General features: G+C 37.8%; 1 protein-coding gene across 6 annotated transcripts in view; it reads right to left on the bottom strand.

Annotated features, from left to right (window-relative positions):
- The window catches only part of WDR33 (WD repeat domain 33), a 103,444-nt gene that overhangs the window by 16,525 nt on the left and 70,940 nt on the right, over positions 1-15,979 (bottom strand). For all 6 annotated transcript variants that reach the window (XM_082841840.1, XM_082841835.1, XM_082841836.1 and 3 more), the window contains exons 8-15: positions 4,595-4,721; positions 2,974-3,128; positions 2,802-2,880; positions 2,270-2,380; positions 1,812-1,906; positions 1,512-1,598; positions 1,141-1,280; positions 348-500 (exon numbers count right to left, since the gene is read on the bottom strand). In XM_082841840.1, the coding sequence (XP_082697966.1) occupies positions 348-500; positions 1,141-1,280; positions 1,512-1,598; positions 1,812-1,906; positions 2,270-2,380; positions 2,802-2,880; positions 2,974-3,128; positions 4,595-4,721 (947 nt within the window). The remainder of the gene's footprint in view (positions 1-347; positions 501-1,140; positions 1,281-1,511; positions 1,599-1,811; positions 1,907-2,269; positions 2,381-2,801; positions 2,881-2,973; positions 3,129-4,594; positions 4,722-15,979) is intronic.

Here is a 15,979-nt window from a genome sequence, read left to right as displayed (position 1 = left end):
AGGTAGGGAAAATAAGAACAAACCACCTGTTCTAGAGCTGACAGAAAGAAATTTTTTAGCCGTGGATAAGTAAATGAATCCAAATTAAAACTATGTTGGTTTATCTTGTCTATTAAAAAACGTATATTCAACTTAGGTCTACTTGCTGCTTGACTGATCTGGTTTTAAAAGTCTAAGAAACACGATTCTTTTAGAAACTAGCTTCCTAATGCAGCAATAAGAAATGATATTGCTCATCAGACCCATCTGAGAGTCCACTCCCTTCTCCTTAAGAGCATATCAATAAACAAAACGTTAATCACTACTTTCTTAGATCATCTCGAATCCCCCAGAAGAGCGTCACACACCTCCAGAAGCTGTGGGTTAGTATACTGTAATGTGGCCATCTCTTGTTCGATTTCTGCTTGTGTTTTTTTCTTCTCTTCCAATTTAATGTCTTCTTTTCTGTCATTCAATACCTCGTTTGGGGCAGGAATTGGGACTTTATTTTGCATCCAAGCCTTGGGAAAGAAAGGAATATTAAAGTATACTCTAAGTGTGTAAATCATAATGACAGAATGAGAAAGCCATTCTATAATGTCAGTGGCTCATTCCAACCTGGTGAATACAAGTCGGCTCAGCTGGTAAACTATCTTTATTTCTAATACTAATTCTTAGTGACACAGGAATGGAGTCAGGCAAGCACATCACTAGGTAGAAATTGTAGTTGATAAAAGCTGCAAGATCTCACATGTTATTAAGATGCAACACCTGCCTGCCTCTTCAAAAGGACACGTGCACTCTGTATTGAGGGAACAAAGTGGAAGACAGACAAAATATGTTGAAGAGGGTCAACATACTCTCCCTGCTCCATGTCTCTTTTTTCCTGCTTCTGATAGCCTGGAATGATAACAAGGAGGTGAGAATAAAAGAAGACCTAGAGAAGATTCATGACAAACTCAGGACTAACTGCAAAGCAACACATGGGAACTATGTCTAATAATGCCTGAAATATGTGAAGAATGCTCAAAAAATGTCTGTAGTACAGAAATACCTTCAACAGATGAGATAATCCAAGAGAAACCTACTTCTGCACTTCAGTTAGACTTACCAAGTGGAGTCTCCCACCAAGTGGGCAGGGGTGCACTTCTAGTTACTCACCTGCTGAAACTGAGCAGGAATAGGTTTTGCATAAGGAACTTTCTTCTGAGGTACTTTTTTCTGATCCTTTTGCATCACCTCCTCCATTCCCCAATCTAAACCTGGAATTGTCATTTCAATTTCGTTTGATTCATCTTTCCCTGAAACCATAAAGAGAAGTAGTTAGCCAAGGAAATAAAAGAAAGTGGTCACTTCATCAATGAACACATTTTCGGAAGAACAGATTCTAAATATCATGCAGTTTACATCACTTTTATCAACATTTCTCAACATACATCATTTTGGCATTTTCAACATAATTTAATATCATGATTATAAGAAATAGGTAAAATTACAGAAAAAGTAAAATTTATAGGTACAACTTCTCTTACCCATCTGTTCTTGTTCCATAGCTAATTTTAGTTGTTCTGGTATTCCCATCCCTGGAATTACTGCCAGGCTATTAGGTTCAAGGTCATCTATACATAGGAATACAGCCAGTGTCAATAGAGATTTTATAAATGTATCAGGCCAATAAAATTAACACTTTATAAAAATGAAAATTATTGCTGGCGATTTATAAATCCATAAACTATAAAACTAAAATTCGTTTTGCAAAATCTTCTCAACACCTAACACTTTTATAACAGAACATCAGATTTCAAAGACAGATAAACATGCAAGAATCTCACCGTATTCCACTCCATCTTCAGACATTCCAGGCAACAGGTTTAGATTGTATCGATCTCGCATTTTATCACCTGGTCGGTTTCGGGTCCAAAATTTGCTGTCAAAATAAAAGTATTTGGAGGGGGGAGGAGAGGAGCATGGTTTCAGTGTATTTCTGGGCACTTAACAGTACTTAGCAGTCCTCTGGCAAAAACAACAAAGTTTTACAATGCCTTATTCTAAACATTTTTAATGTAGAAAGACATTTTTTAAATTAGAAGGCAAAACAAAATTCAAATAAGAAAGTCATATTCAATACCCAATCTCCTTGTAATATACGTATTTATAAACCACTACCAACATGTCCTTAAGAGTAAGTTAGAAAACAAATTAATACATTCCTATATGAATAAAATATACATTTATCTCCTGCTGCTCCATAAATACAGTAATTCCTTGTTATTTTTGACATAAAGCTTACCTAGTATGGTCATTTGAGCCTGAGCAGAGAATATGTCCAAGAGGATGCCAAGCCAGACTCCAAATCATTCCTTCATGGGCCATCTCCATCCCACCCACTTCTTTCTCTACCCTGTAATGGCACCACAGAAAGTAGTCTTTTTCACAAAAGTTACCCAACCCCTCCCCCACCAAGAAAGACATTTTCTTTTAGCGCAACACAAAGCTACCAAAGTCAGTTACTTTAAATCTGGTCAATTCCACATGTTTCAGAGATACTGATTTGTCATCAGGAATACAGTCTTTTATCCAGAGTACCTCAGAGGGGAAATGCTTCAGAAATGACCTCACCACAAGTAACAAGGAAGTTGGTCTTACTCTCCCTTCAAGACTTCCATAGCCAAAAAGAGAGATGCTAAGTTTTCTGTTCCAAACTGGGTTTAGATACAGGACATATGAACACTCAGAAAAAATACAAAACACTATCATTTTTTTCATGTTCAGGTGCTCTCTTCATAAAATTTACAACTTTTTACATAGTAAGTGCCACATACCCAACATGCCAGAATAACAAAGAGCCATCAGACCCTCCACTGGCAAAAAGTCCTTCATGAACAGGATGCCAGGCCACAGCTGTAAACAAAAACACGGAGAGGGACAAAACTATTAGGATCTCAGAACACTACAGGTAATAGTCAAAATGAGAAGCATATCATAGCCGCCGACCTGTAGCTTCTTTCTTATGACCTCGGAAGACTTGAAGCTCTTCTTTCAGGTTTCGGATGTCGAAAAGTTTACAGAGGTGGTCACGTGATGCTGTGAGTAGCCAGTTACCATTGAGATTTAATTTCACTTCCATTACTGTGTTTTTATGGGCATGACTACAAACAAAGTACCGAGAAAATAATCTGTCAGAATTCAAAACAAGTATAAATCAATATAACGGCCATTTTTCTTGAAAAGCACATGGCAGTCAAGATGGCAAGAACTGGGCTTCCCTGGTGGCGCGGTGGTTGAGAGTCCGCCTGCCGATGCAGGGGACACGGGTTCGTGCCCCGGTCCGGGAGGATCCCGCGTGCCGCGGAGCGGCTGGGCCCGTGAGCCACGGCCGCTGAGTCTGCGCGTCCGGAGCCTGTGCTCCGCAGCGGGAGAGGCCACAGCAGTGAGAGGCCCGCGTACAGCAAAAAAAAAAAAAAAAAAAAAGATGGCAAGAACTTTGGTCTAGAAGTAATAAAGCATGTAACATTATAGGACCATGGTTAAAAGTACACGTGAAAGAAACAGGTCAAAGACAGAAAGAAATAATGTCCATTATCTAAGCACAGCTTTCACTAACTAGTTAAAATAGGAGAACTTCAACTGGACAGAAAAGTTTATCTGTGAAGCAGGGGAAGCACTTGAACACATAAATTAATATTCGATAAAGCTCATTCAATTTTAAAAATTCAATGAAGCTTCTCTCATGAAGTCAAAGCAATTTTAAAAAGGACACAAGATAGTTTGAGGGTTAATTTGAACTAAAGACTCTGCAACCGCTGAGGCCTGCACAATGCACATCTCCAAGGAGCACCGTTCACAAGGCGTCCTATTTGGTTGTGGCCACTGGAGCTGTGCAACGAGGCAGCCTTGCTCCAGCCAGCTCACTCTGGGTATGGCTCAATTCCCAATCAGAGGGACCAGGATACAGCTGCTTAGTCAAAAAAACGTTAACAACATATTCATAGAACTGTGAATGTTTACTGATAGTTCAAAGAGAAAATTTTTTATGATGTGGCTGCATCATAACTAAATACCTCAGACAAAAACTGAGAACTGATTCAAATATGAAGGGAAAATTTCTCTATAAGTAGATGTAGTCAGATGGAGAAAGCTGGGCTGTGTCTAACAAATGGCACACGTGTCGGGACTTCCCTGGTGGTACAGTGGTTATGACTCCGCGCTTCCAATGCAGAGGGCGTGGGTTCGATCCCTGGTTGGGGAATATGATCCCACATGCCGTGCAGCCAAAAGTTTAAAAAAAATGGCACACACATCAATTCCATACAAAATGTATTATGATGAGGAAACAGTAAAGCTAGAAGAGTAGCAATAACCACCTCCTCCCCACCCCCGTGATGCCCAAATTAAATTTAGATGTATGTGGCAGAACAAAAATCAAGCCTTATTTTATTAGGAATTTAGAGAGAAATCATATTTAATAAATAAGAAGCCTCTAGGTGTAAGTCCATCTGTTGTCTACACTACTTTTTCAGGAATATATGAGAGGAAAAAAAAGCTAAAAGGTAAAGAATACAGGCAGCTTTGCTCCCCTTGGTTTAGGGACCAAGGTGGGGTTCCTATCACTTACAGTGTTGCAAGACTCTGCCCAGTCTTGGGATCCCAGAACTTGATTGGCTGTTGACTATCTTTACTTCCTGAAACAACTAACCCTTTTGTTGGATGCCAGTCTACACACTTCACATCAGCACCGTGCCCTGTCGGAAACAAGTTAAGATAAAAACCTAATCAGCATAGATATTTCAAACAGGACTCCATTCTAATTTAAACCAAAATAGAGAAACCTATTAAATGTTTTGATCCTAGTATTCAGTCATCTTAAACTTTTAAAACAAACTCTCTTTGGCCTTTGTGTCTGGAAGACTTTTGGGTACAGCAACCTCTCCTCCTATGCCACAATGCACAGGGACCATTCCTCTTCTCCTGGAACTAAGCTCACCTTCTCACGTACTTGCTGGTAGACCGGTCAAGATTTTTGGAAGCCCCTGTAAAGCTGTGCAAACTTTTCATGTTCTTCTATGTATTGTCCTAATTATTAGAAACAATGCTTGTCATTCACTTTAGCTTTCCTGCTTTGAAGTAGTCCCTATAGATCAAAAGTCCTAAATTCAGATTCAGACACCACCACTTTCTAGATGTGACAATACGAAAAGTATTCCATCTTTCTGATCCCATTTACTGAAACGCAGAATGGGAAAAATAATCCCTGCTTCATTCACACATATGTCAGATGAGATGCCAATAAAAGTTAGTCTATCGAGTGCTCACTATATGATAGGCAGTGTATCGAGCACCTCTTTAAATCCTCTCAAAACCCTGAGAAAAGCTAGTCAACAATAACAGGAGCTGGAATCTGAACCCTGTCTGTAGGAATAGAGATAGTTCTCTTAACCACTGTGCTAGAGCATGAGGTTGCTTCAAAAACGCAACAGATTAACCGTTACTAAAAATTACGAAAGTGAAAACCAGAATTTACAAAACTGAAAAAAATGAGCATGATTTTTGAAAACTTGTTGCTGTACAAAAAGAGCCTCAAGAGTATTTTATATAGCAAATGCACTAAGAAGCAGGTGAAGGGGAAGGTAAACAGCATTTGAAATGGCTCCTTCTCTAACCAGGCTCAAATCCAGCTTCTATGGAGTATGAGGTGGGAAGCAGGAAGGATACAGAAGAATAGAAAAACAGGGAAGTAGGGAAGAAGGAAGAGATGGTTCTAGAGGCGCTGGAGAGTGAATGTGCACCATGCAGAAGGGAAATTCGCATCTCAAGTAGGCAAGGACTTATCTAAAGCTCATCCCAGGGCTGGCGCTCGGGAGATACCAACTCTCTGGAGGAGCTTGGCAACGTGTATTAAAAGTTCGGAAAAAGTACGTATCCTGCAACCCGCTAAACTCCACGTCTCAGAATTGATCATCAGGATACAATGGGTGTCCAAAAAGATTGGCATATAATGATGTTGACCGACATAGTTTATTTTTAAATGCTCCTGAATAGGAAATATACTACAGAATAAATTTCAGCATGGCATATGTGCTCAATGGAATATGATGCACCTATTATAAATGATTCTATAGATAATTTAATGGCATGATTAAAATGTTCATGATACTAAGTTTATTAAAAAAAACAAACACCAGTGTGTATAGCATTCCTGATGCCATCACTGTAGAAGGCAAACAAATTAATAACGAGTGACTGTGTGTGCATATCTATATAGAGAAAAAAGGCAGGAAGTCTAGACACCAAGCTGTTATAATACTAAGCTGGATAGGACTTTTGAGGTGATTCTTATTTCTGTGTCTTCTGTTTTTATATTTCCTACAATAAAAATATATTATTTTGTAACTAGGATCTGAAGGTGGGAAAGGGGAAAGAGGTCTCGTTGTTGCCTTAATATTTTATTAAGAACTGAGGATGGAAAAGTTGGACAGAAATATAATTCAGTCCCCCAGCCCCTTGCTTGCCTTAAGAACTTTTAAGGTTATTAACAATTTTATCCTTAAAAGATATGGCCAGGGAATTTTAAAACTTTATGGGCCACTATCACCTGAAATTAAATATTATGTATAGATACGTATGTATTTTTACCAAATTTGAGTACAAAGTGCGTGAGAAAGTATTTTTAAAATGTGATGCACTATGCAAAAATGTTCATATTCTTAGCTGCCACCTCTACCCTCACCTTCTCTGGGACACTTTTATTACATAAAGAAAGTTGAGTTTAGTTTAAAGAAGTATATGCAAAAACAAGAAAACTATCAACCCATAAGAAAAGAACAACAAAATGTATTTTAGCTGCTTCACTTTTGTTTTCGGAAGTTTTCTAAAATATTTCAGTAGAATTCAAAGAAGTGAAAAATCCCATCCATCCCTTTCTGTTAAATGAATTTACCCATCTCCATATATATCACTAATATACATCAAACTGATTGGAACTGATTCGTGGATGTTATTTTATTGGTCACTGTCCCTAATAATAAAAATAATACTACTAGCAAACACATATACTCCTTATGTATGGTACTATTCTAAGCAAAGAATGTATACTGAGTCATCATTTTACATGATTACAAAGCACAGATAGGTTAAAAAAGTTGCCCACGATTATACCGATGATGTGTGGCAGAGCAGACACCTGAATGCAGGGAACCGGCCCCTGAGCCACTGCTCTTAATGCCTATTCTATACTGCCTGATTACGTGTGAAAGGTTACTTTGAGAGTTACAGAAGGAAAACAAAAATATGTACCTTCCTATTTGCTTCTCTGTGCATAAAGACTCACCAAAGGGTGGTACATTGCAGACAGGGTACTGAAATAGAAGGGGGACTATTCAAGCCTTTACATTATTTTACTTTTGAAAAATGTACATGTATTATCTACTTTAAAAAAATTAAATACAAATAAAATAATCTAAGAAAATATGTACAAAAAAGTATGTGCAGGTTGCTAACATTTGTGGCTTAAAAAGAGACACACACACACATACACAGAACACACACATACATTTGCTTAAAAATGCATAAAATAGGGCTTCCCTGGTGGCGCAGTGGTTGAGAGTCCACCTGCCGATGCAGGGGACGTGGGTTCGTGCCCCGGTCTGGGAAGATCCCACATGCCGTGGAGCGGCTGGGCCCGTGAGCCACGGCCACTGAGCCTGCGCATCTGGAGCCTGTGCTCCGCAGCGGGACAGGCCACAACAGTCAGAGGCCCACGTACCGCAGAAAAAAGAAAAAAACTGCATAGAATATGTCTGAAAGAATATGAAAGAATCTGATAATACTGACTGCTACCAAGAAGGGGAATTGGTACCCTTGTACCCTGGGAACAAGGGTAAGGAGAGTTCACTGTATATTATTTGGTAATTTTAAAATATTGAAACACATGAAATGATCTATTGAGAAAAATATTCAATTAAAAAATTTTATTTACTAGATAACAGATTGATTACCTGTATGAAATCTTTACAAGCAGCATATGTCATTTTCATAATTTTTCATGAAAAAGAATAAATAGATTAAGCTGGCATAGAAGCAAATTGATATGCAACTGCTTCCTTCTCCAGGGAAAAAAGTTACTGAATTCCCAATGAAGTGACAAAAACTATTTCAAATGATAAAATTCTACCCTCTCATGTCAATATGATACATTTAGATCCAGAAGAATCTGACTGATAGAAATCTATCCTAAGAAAATAATTTTCAAGGATTTTTAAAAACTCTTATTTTTAAAATATGGTATTTGAAGCCTTGTTCATAAGTTTAAAAGTATAAAAAATTTTAGAAGTGGAATGACTAAATGAACTGTGCCACAGTCCCAAAACAAAAGAAACATACAACTACTACAATGAAGATTCTGGGAACAAAGAAAAACATGCTCATGAAATAAAGGGAACTTTTACAAGCAAACAACACAGGCACAACCTGTGCATATGCTATGAGAATGACTATAAAAATGTACACATATATTTGCAAAAATGTAGATACGAATAAGCAGGAAATGAAAAACATATTGGGATTGTGAGAAAAAAGGTAAAATTTTTCTATCCACGTTTCCTCTAATGTTATACTGTGGTTTTAACCATAAATAACATGGGTTAGATTTGTGTGTGTGTGTGTGTGAACTTTTTGATATGTTTTTAAAATGAGAAAAAAAATGCAAGTTACTTAGCTAGGTAATGTCTTATCCATCAAATTAGCAAAAATTAATTTTGGTGACACCCAGTGTAAGTAAGTTACAGACGCTCTTATGCATAACTGGTTGGAAAGTAAATCAGTACGACTTTGCAGGGAGGCTTTTGGCCCTATCAAAATGTTAAATGCTCACCACCTTTAATTCTGTAATCCCTCTGCTAGGAATTTACCCTATGTTTGTAGCTGTAAAAGCACACCAAGATTTATATACAAAGGTATTTATTACACCGTGTTTGAATTATAAAACTGGAAACAACCTCAATATAAATCAGTGAGGGGATATTTAGAAAAATTAAGATAAATCCATATAATTGAATACTATACGGCTGTTAAAACTGAAGCTGAAACTGAATCTGGAGTGACAGAAGTGTTTTATATCTTGATTATGGTGGTGGTTTCAAAAATGAAGCAGTGAGGGCTTCCCTGGTGGCGCAGTGGTTGAGAGTCCGCCTGCCGATGCAGGGGACACGGGTTTGTGCCCCGGTCCGGGAAGATCCCACATGCCGCGGAGCGGCTGGGCCCGTGAGCCATGGCCGCTGAGCCTGCGCGTCTGGAGCCTGTGCTCCGCAATGGGAGAGGTCACAACAGTGAGAGGCCCGCGTACCGCAAAAAAAAAAAAAAAAAAAAAAATGAAGCAGTGAGAAGGAACTTTCTGGAGGGACTGAAATGTTATGTATCTTGATTATGGTGTATATATTTGTCAAAATTCATAGAACTGTACACCTAAAAAAAGGTAAATGTTACCATATGTAACTTACACCTCAATAAACCTGACTTCTAAATAATATAAGCAGAAAAGCAAGGTGTAATTTAGCCCCATTTGGAAAAAAGAAAACTTAAGCTGTTAATAGTTTTTTAGGGAGAAGAAATGGTATGGGAATAAGAAGAAGTCATTTACTCTTCTGTACTGCTTGAAGTTTTTAACATGCGCTTTTATTACTTTACTTAATGTCAACTGGCTTTGGTTTCCCTCTATTCAAAACTCAAGGGACTGACTGACATCAATTAGCGCCTGTGTTTGTCAATACAGAACTAACCAGTGCCTGTGGTCCCGGGAAGATGTGCTTCAGAACCTCAGTGGGAATGAAAGTTTTCGTTGAAAGCTCTTGGACTCGCTATGGCTGAACTAAGTTTCAAGGATAATATGGGTTTTGTGACCTGGCATGCTATATATAAAAACTTAATCTTATATAAATTATTATCTCATAGAAAAACGACTGAGTCCCAAACACATGGCTTATCAATTTCAACCATTAACCCTAAAGAACGCCTTTACAACAATTTTTATCATTTCAAAGGTCCAGAATTTCAGCATATGATCATTCAAAGTTCTTTGTTACCCCCAAACATGGAAATTTTAAGACTGTAGTATCTGCAGTGCTAAAGCAATTAACACAGACTTAATGGAAAATTCATTCATGTGACAACTGTTTTTTATTGGCCTACTGACCTAGATATTTTAGTGCTAAAAACATCTTTCTAATGGCTCAAGATTTTAGGACTGAAAACTTCTTGCCAATGAAAGACCAAGTATTTTTTAAAGTGGCATTTAAACGTTTCAGAATCAAGCCCATAAAAAATACAAAGATACAACTCTCAACACCACCAAAGCTCCTCCAGATACTATAAAGCCTAACACAGGAAAACGTAGAGCCCTGCAGGGGACTGACAGGAGTCTAAAGGCAGATTGTAGTAAACACATACAATCCTTAGTAGGATGGCAGAGCTTTAAGAAGCCAGTGATGTGGGCACAGAGTTACCAAGTAAAAACTCTAGGATCCCCAGGAAAGGTAACAAGTAGCTCGGCCATACTGCAACTACAACTATGCTTAAAGAAAGATTTCAATATTGAGGTTTGGGGGTACAACTGCCAAATTCTAAAATATCCCAACTGCCAAAATCATCAAATAAAAAACAAGACTGTCATGATAAATCTACACGTGACATTCCCTTTGAATGCTTATAAATATTTAAGAACTTAACCTGCACTGTTCAATATAGTAGCTATTAGCCACCTGTGGCTATTTAAATGTTTTAATTTAGATTAAAAATTAGGTCGCTCAGTCACACTAGCGACATTTCAAGTGCTCAACAACCACCTGTGACTAACAGCTAGCATACTGGACAGCACAAACACAGAGTATTTCCATCATCTCAAGAAGTCCTATTAGACAACACTGATTTAGACTGTAATTAGACATTTTAAAGAAAGTCTCCTTGAATTTCCATAATCACATTATTTTTATTCCCTATCTCAGTTACACAATGAATAGCAACAACAAAAAAATTACCTTCAATTGATACTTGAGCTAGTGAAGACCTACAAAGTTATACAGCCTTGTAATTTTTACAAGAGAAAACTGAGGCCTAAAAGGGTTTAGGCCAGTGGCCAGGTGGCCAGGACTGCCTTCTTCCCGTTCCAATCTTCCCTTCACCTCACTAAATGTAACATCCAACTGAAGTGGCAGAAGAGGTCCTTTTGTTTTGTTTCACTTATCAAATTTTGCTTGCTCAAATGTAACTGAGGGTGTAGAAGGCAAACTTCTACACACCTTTCCATCTCTCAGAACTGTACAAGAAAAGAATTTAAGGGGTAAAATCTAAAGATAAACACATAAAAAAGAATTACTTTTTAACTATCTGAGAAGTAACCAGATTGACTTCGAAGACCAGGGTCCTGTTAAATGTGGCAACCATGACCCAACTCCACCCAAAGAAATTCCAAATTAATCTAACCATACTGGGTTACTCTCAGAGCTTAAGCTTTGAGGGCAATGAGTTCTGCATCATTTCTTTGCTAGCTAAACATTCCCTCAGGGTGCTAGCTAAATGAATAGTGACAGAATTAGCATCTCTGAGACACTGGTGGCATTGCTTTGTGGATTAACCTGTGTCTGACATGCCAGAATTGTTTAGCTTATTATTTCATAATTATTTGCAGAAAGCAACCATTAATTGTGCATTAGAATTTATACCAAATGGAGAGGTAAACAGTAATTTTACTTATTCCACTTGATTATACTTTCACACATTCATCTATCTTTCACTTGTTCACTAATTCAAAATAAGTGTGCTCAATAGCAACATTTATTGGGTTCCTATTATGGGTGCTCAACCTCTAAAATATGTGACCACCAAATGAAATAGAATTGAACACTGGGGAAGTATCTGTGGAATCACACAGTCCAGGTACAATAACTTTCAAAGAAGTTAATACTTAGAATAAATGTTTTCTGAATATAGACTGAAATTAAGCCAGCAAACAATTAATGCAGGTGTTTTAGAGACCCTCTCCACAAAATAAAAACAGAAAAAGAACCTCTTTTAAAAACAATGTTACATGACTATGCTTGAAATAGGAAGGTGCAGAATGCAAAAAATAATAATAATAATATTTTTCCTAATGACAAAATGCTTAATGTGTTGTTGTTTTTAAAGGAGATCCTAGAAATATAATGCAGAGACTCCTTAATAAACCCTAAAATTCTGAGAATAACAGGATAGATGGTTAGGTCCTTAGCTGTTTGGCAAACAGCTCTAGACTTACTTTTGTAGAAAGTGGAGTCTTCCTGTTGATTAGTAATTTCCAATCTCAGAATCGTAAAGTGTAGTGCAGTGAACGCTAGGAGCCAACAAGGGAACAAGGTCTGTTTTTGTACTCTTCCCTTATCCGAGGAGGTTCCCTGGCCTCTGTGAAATTGTATGTAGACTTTGTGCCCCTGTGCATTTTTCAAGAACCTCATCTCTCCTCCACAGCCTCACCAGATCCTAAGGGACCTATCATCCCACACAGGTAAACAGCCCTGCCTTAAGACAATGCATATGCCCCCAAGGCTCGGTGAACAGTCTGAAAATCAAGATACAGAGTTTTATTTGAAGGTCAGAAATAGTGTCCATTTTCCCATTTTATTTTTCCTGGATCAGACCATTATATGAACAAATCTTAAGGAAAATTTCTTTTATACATAGCTTACAAAAAGCACCAAGATTTTCTAATACAGGAAGGAAAAAAAGCAAACAAAATTTAAGCGCCACCTTGTACAACATTAACAGCTGAAGAACTGTTATTCAAGAAAGTGTGTCAAACATTAACAAACTCAAGCTACTTCCAGCCACAAGAACATAAAATGTAACAGATCAGTTCAAGGCAAAGGGTATGTGTAGCCACGGTCCATAGCCAAACACTTCAGTAGGTCAGCGGAATCAAGAATTTAAAAAATTAAGGAGCATAAGCAACTTGTATGTTGGCCAATGAATATGCAATTTATTAACATTTTTACCTTCCTTTTTTGCAGAATGATTTTAAATTTGATCCAACACTGAACATCAACTGGAAGTAATTACTATCTTTGTCATTTAAATCTAGAAAGTTACATTAGTAAAAAACTATAAAATTAAATGGAAAATAAATTTTGGAAAGAGTACACCTCTAGGCAGTGTTTACACAAAGCATATTCCAAGCAACAACAGTGCACAGAATCATGGGGGAAGGGTTTCTCCGGTCAAATAGCTGGGCAATGCTGAATTTTAAAAATTGACAAGTTTCTTTTCATGTCTGAGAGCCTTCAGTGCTTTCAATATGTATTACAAATCTGTAGGTGAAAATCTGACCGCAAGCCTTTTTTTCTCAGAATACTTCCAAGTCCCTCAAAAGACCAATCTGTGAAATTTTGAAATGCTAGCTTAGGATGTGGTCTGGCAATGATGAACCTAAATTCAGGTCAGCAGACACCTCTGGAGCAGGAGAGGAGCAACTAAAGGGACCTTTAACCATATCTGCAATGTGTGTAATGTGTACTTCTTTTTAAAATTCAGAAATAAGTATGGCAAAATGTAAGGATTGACAGAGCTGAGTGGTAACACAGAAAAGTGTTATAAAAAACAGTTAAACATACGGTGTCAGAAAAGCATCCAGTATACAAACAAAAACAAACTCAAATGGCACAGGGGGTAGGCACATCATAAATTTGCCCATCTTCTACTTAACTTATATATTTAATTTGCGTATGCAAGTAAAATGGTTTCTATTTATTTGTACCATGTATTTACATGGTACTGACAAAGGCTGACCTAAATGAAATTGTCAAGTAGGTTAAAAATTGAAATTAAACACACATCTCATAAGATTAATGCCATGTAACTACTTCTGGCATAAAGTGAAAAAAATTATGAATATATGACTAAGTATATAATTTCTGAGTCCAATTAAAAATTTAAAGTATTCAAAAAAGTACAAGGCTATTTTGGAGAATATTTATCAAAGCAGATTAAAGCAAAGGAATGCAACAACCAAATATTCTTTCAGCCTCATTGCTGTTGTACTCCCCCAATTGCTGAATGTTAACAATCAATATATCAAAGCACTTCAGCCATTTGTCTGGGATGGGAGATACCTGGGGTCCCACGCAACGCAGAAACCAGTCACAAAGTCCTTTGTAAGAAAGGGTACGCTGGTGTGTGCGTGTATGTGTGTGTGTGTGTGTGTGTGTGTGTGTGTGAGCACGTGCATAGTTAGTCAAAGTTCTCTAGTAAACATTTCTGCACACATTCATAATTCAATAGTAATATACAGATGACACATATTCTTTTAAAGGATCAAGAAGAAAAGCATATAGCCATTGCTTGAAAAATCAGAAAGAAAATGTAAATCCAAAAAATCCTTTAAAAGAATGAGCAGGGGGCTTCCCTGGTGGCGCAGTGGTTGGGAGTCCGCCTGCTGATGCAGGGGACACGGGTTCGTGCCACGGTCCGCTGAGCCTGCGCATCCGGAGCCTATGCTCCGCAACGGGAGAGGTCACAGCAGTGAGAGACCCGCGTACCGCAAAAAAAAAGAATGAGCAGGACTACCAGAAAGTGCAGTACCTATGCGACATTAATAATAAAGTTATTAGTGCCAGCAGGTACCTTGGCCAAGAATGAACAGAAGTCATGATTGAAACTCCTAATAAAGAAAAAGCAAAACCATTTATAATGATACTTTAGGGTACTTCTAGAGTAAGCCTTCCTTCTGAAAACAAGGTAAAAAATATGGTTCACCCAGTTGGCCATCTTAAGGAGACTGTTTTTTTACACTGAAGTTTAGATACATAAAAGCAACACATAATCTTGGTCAAAGTAGAATTAATTAACCCCATGGCAATCATGGCCATGCACAGCATCAACTGTACTTTGAACCTCTGAGTTTTGCCAGACTATTCTTGGGCATATCTGCACACTTTTGGTAAATGTGGTTCCCTATATAATCCTCTCCAACTGCTACTATTCACCTCTTGGAAGAAAGGAAGGTAACAATGGCAAGATTACAGAAATTTACCTGTACCAGAACAAAAGAGTTATGTGAACCCCTAAACACTGCTGGGGTTAAGTATATATCACATGATTCCCAGCACATTGTGTGATTTCTACCTATAACTAAAACTTTTCCTACAAATGAACATTCTGATATGGCATTACACTCCAACTGGATCTTGATAATTATCTTCATTTCTGTTTCAAAGCAGAAAATAAGATAATGGAGAAAACCTCAACTGGGAGCTGGTCCTATTATCTAGTTTCCATCACAGTGAAAACATATTCCAATAAAATATTCATTAGCCCATACTGATATAAATAAATAATAAATAAGAGGGGGAGAAGAGCTGAATTTCTCATACGTGAAAATTCCAAATAACTTAGGTTCACCCTCAAGGATGTGGAGCGTAATTCCCAACCCCTCTGGTGTGGGCTGTGCTTCACGACTTCCTTTCAAAGAGAACTGTATGGAGAGGGGGAGAAAGAGTAGCCTTACACTGGAGAACTCTGACAAACACTGCTTCAACCTGTTGACCAAAGTCAACATCAAGTCATGTTGATAGCATACACCCTCTTGCTCTGATGTGATGAAAATGGCACTTCACCTCTGTGGTCTACCTCCCCAAACCCCATAAAACCAAAACCAATCATGAGAAAAATATCAGCTAAAACCCAACTGAGGGCCATTCCACAACCACCGTAATACCCATCAAAACACTGGCAGCAAGAAGACAGAGGAACAAAATCTTGATAGTGCTAACGTGGGGGAGAACCTTTGAATCTAGAATTCTGAATCCAGCCAAAGCCTCATTATAAATGAAATGAAGACGTATAATAAGTTTTCAAAATTCTGCCCATAAATCTCAGAAAGAAAAAAAATGTTTGACCGTTCTAGAAATGTGGAAACCAAGTAATACTGATTAGGAAATGTGAAAATCCAAACCAGCTCCAATTAAACTTAACATATTATAAA

The sequence above is a fragment of the Leucopleurus acutus genome (genome assembly GCF_964270905.1).
Source record: "Leucopleurus acutus genome assembly, chromosome: 6".
Taxonomy (NCBI): domain Eukaryota; kingdom Metazoa; phylum Chordata; class Mammalia; order Artiodactyla; family Delphinidae; genus Leucopleurus; species Leucopleurus acutus.
Note: the sequence above shows the minus strand (reverse complement) of the source record. Positions and strands in the feature narration are given on the sequence as shown.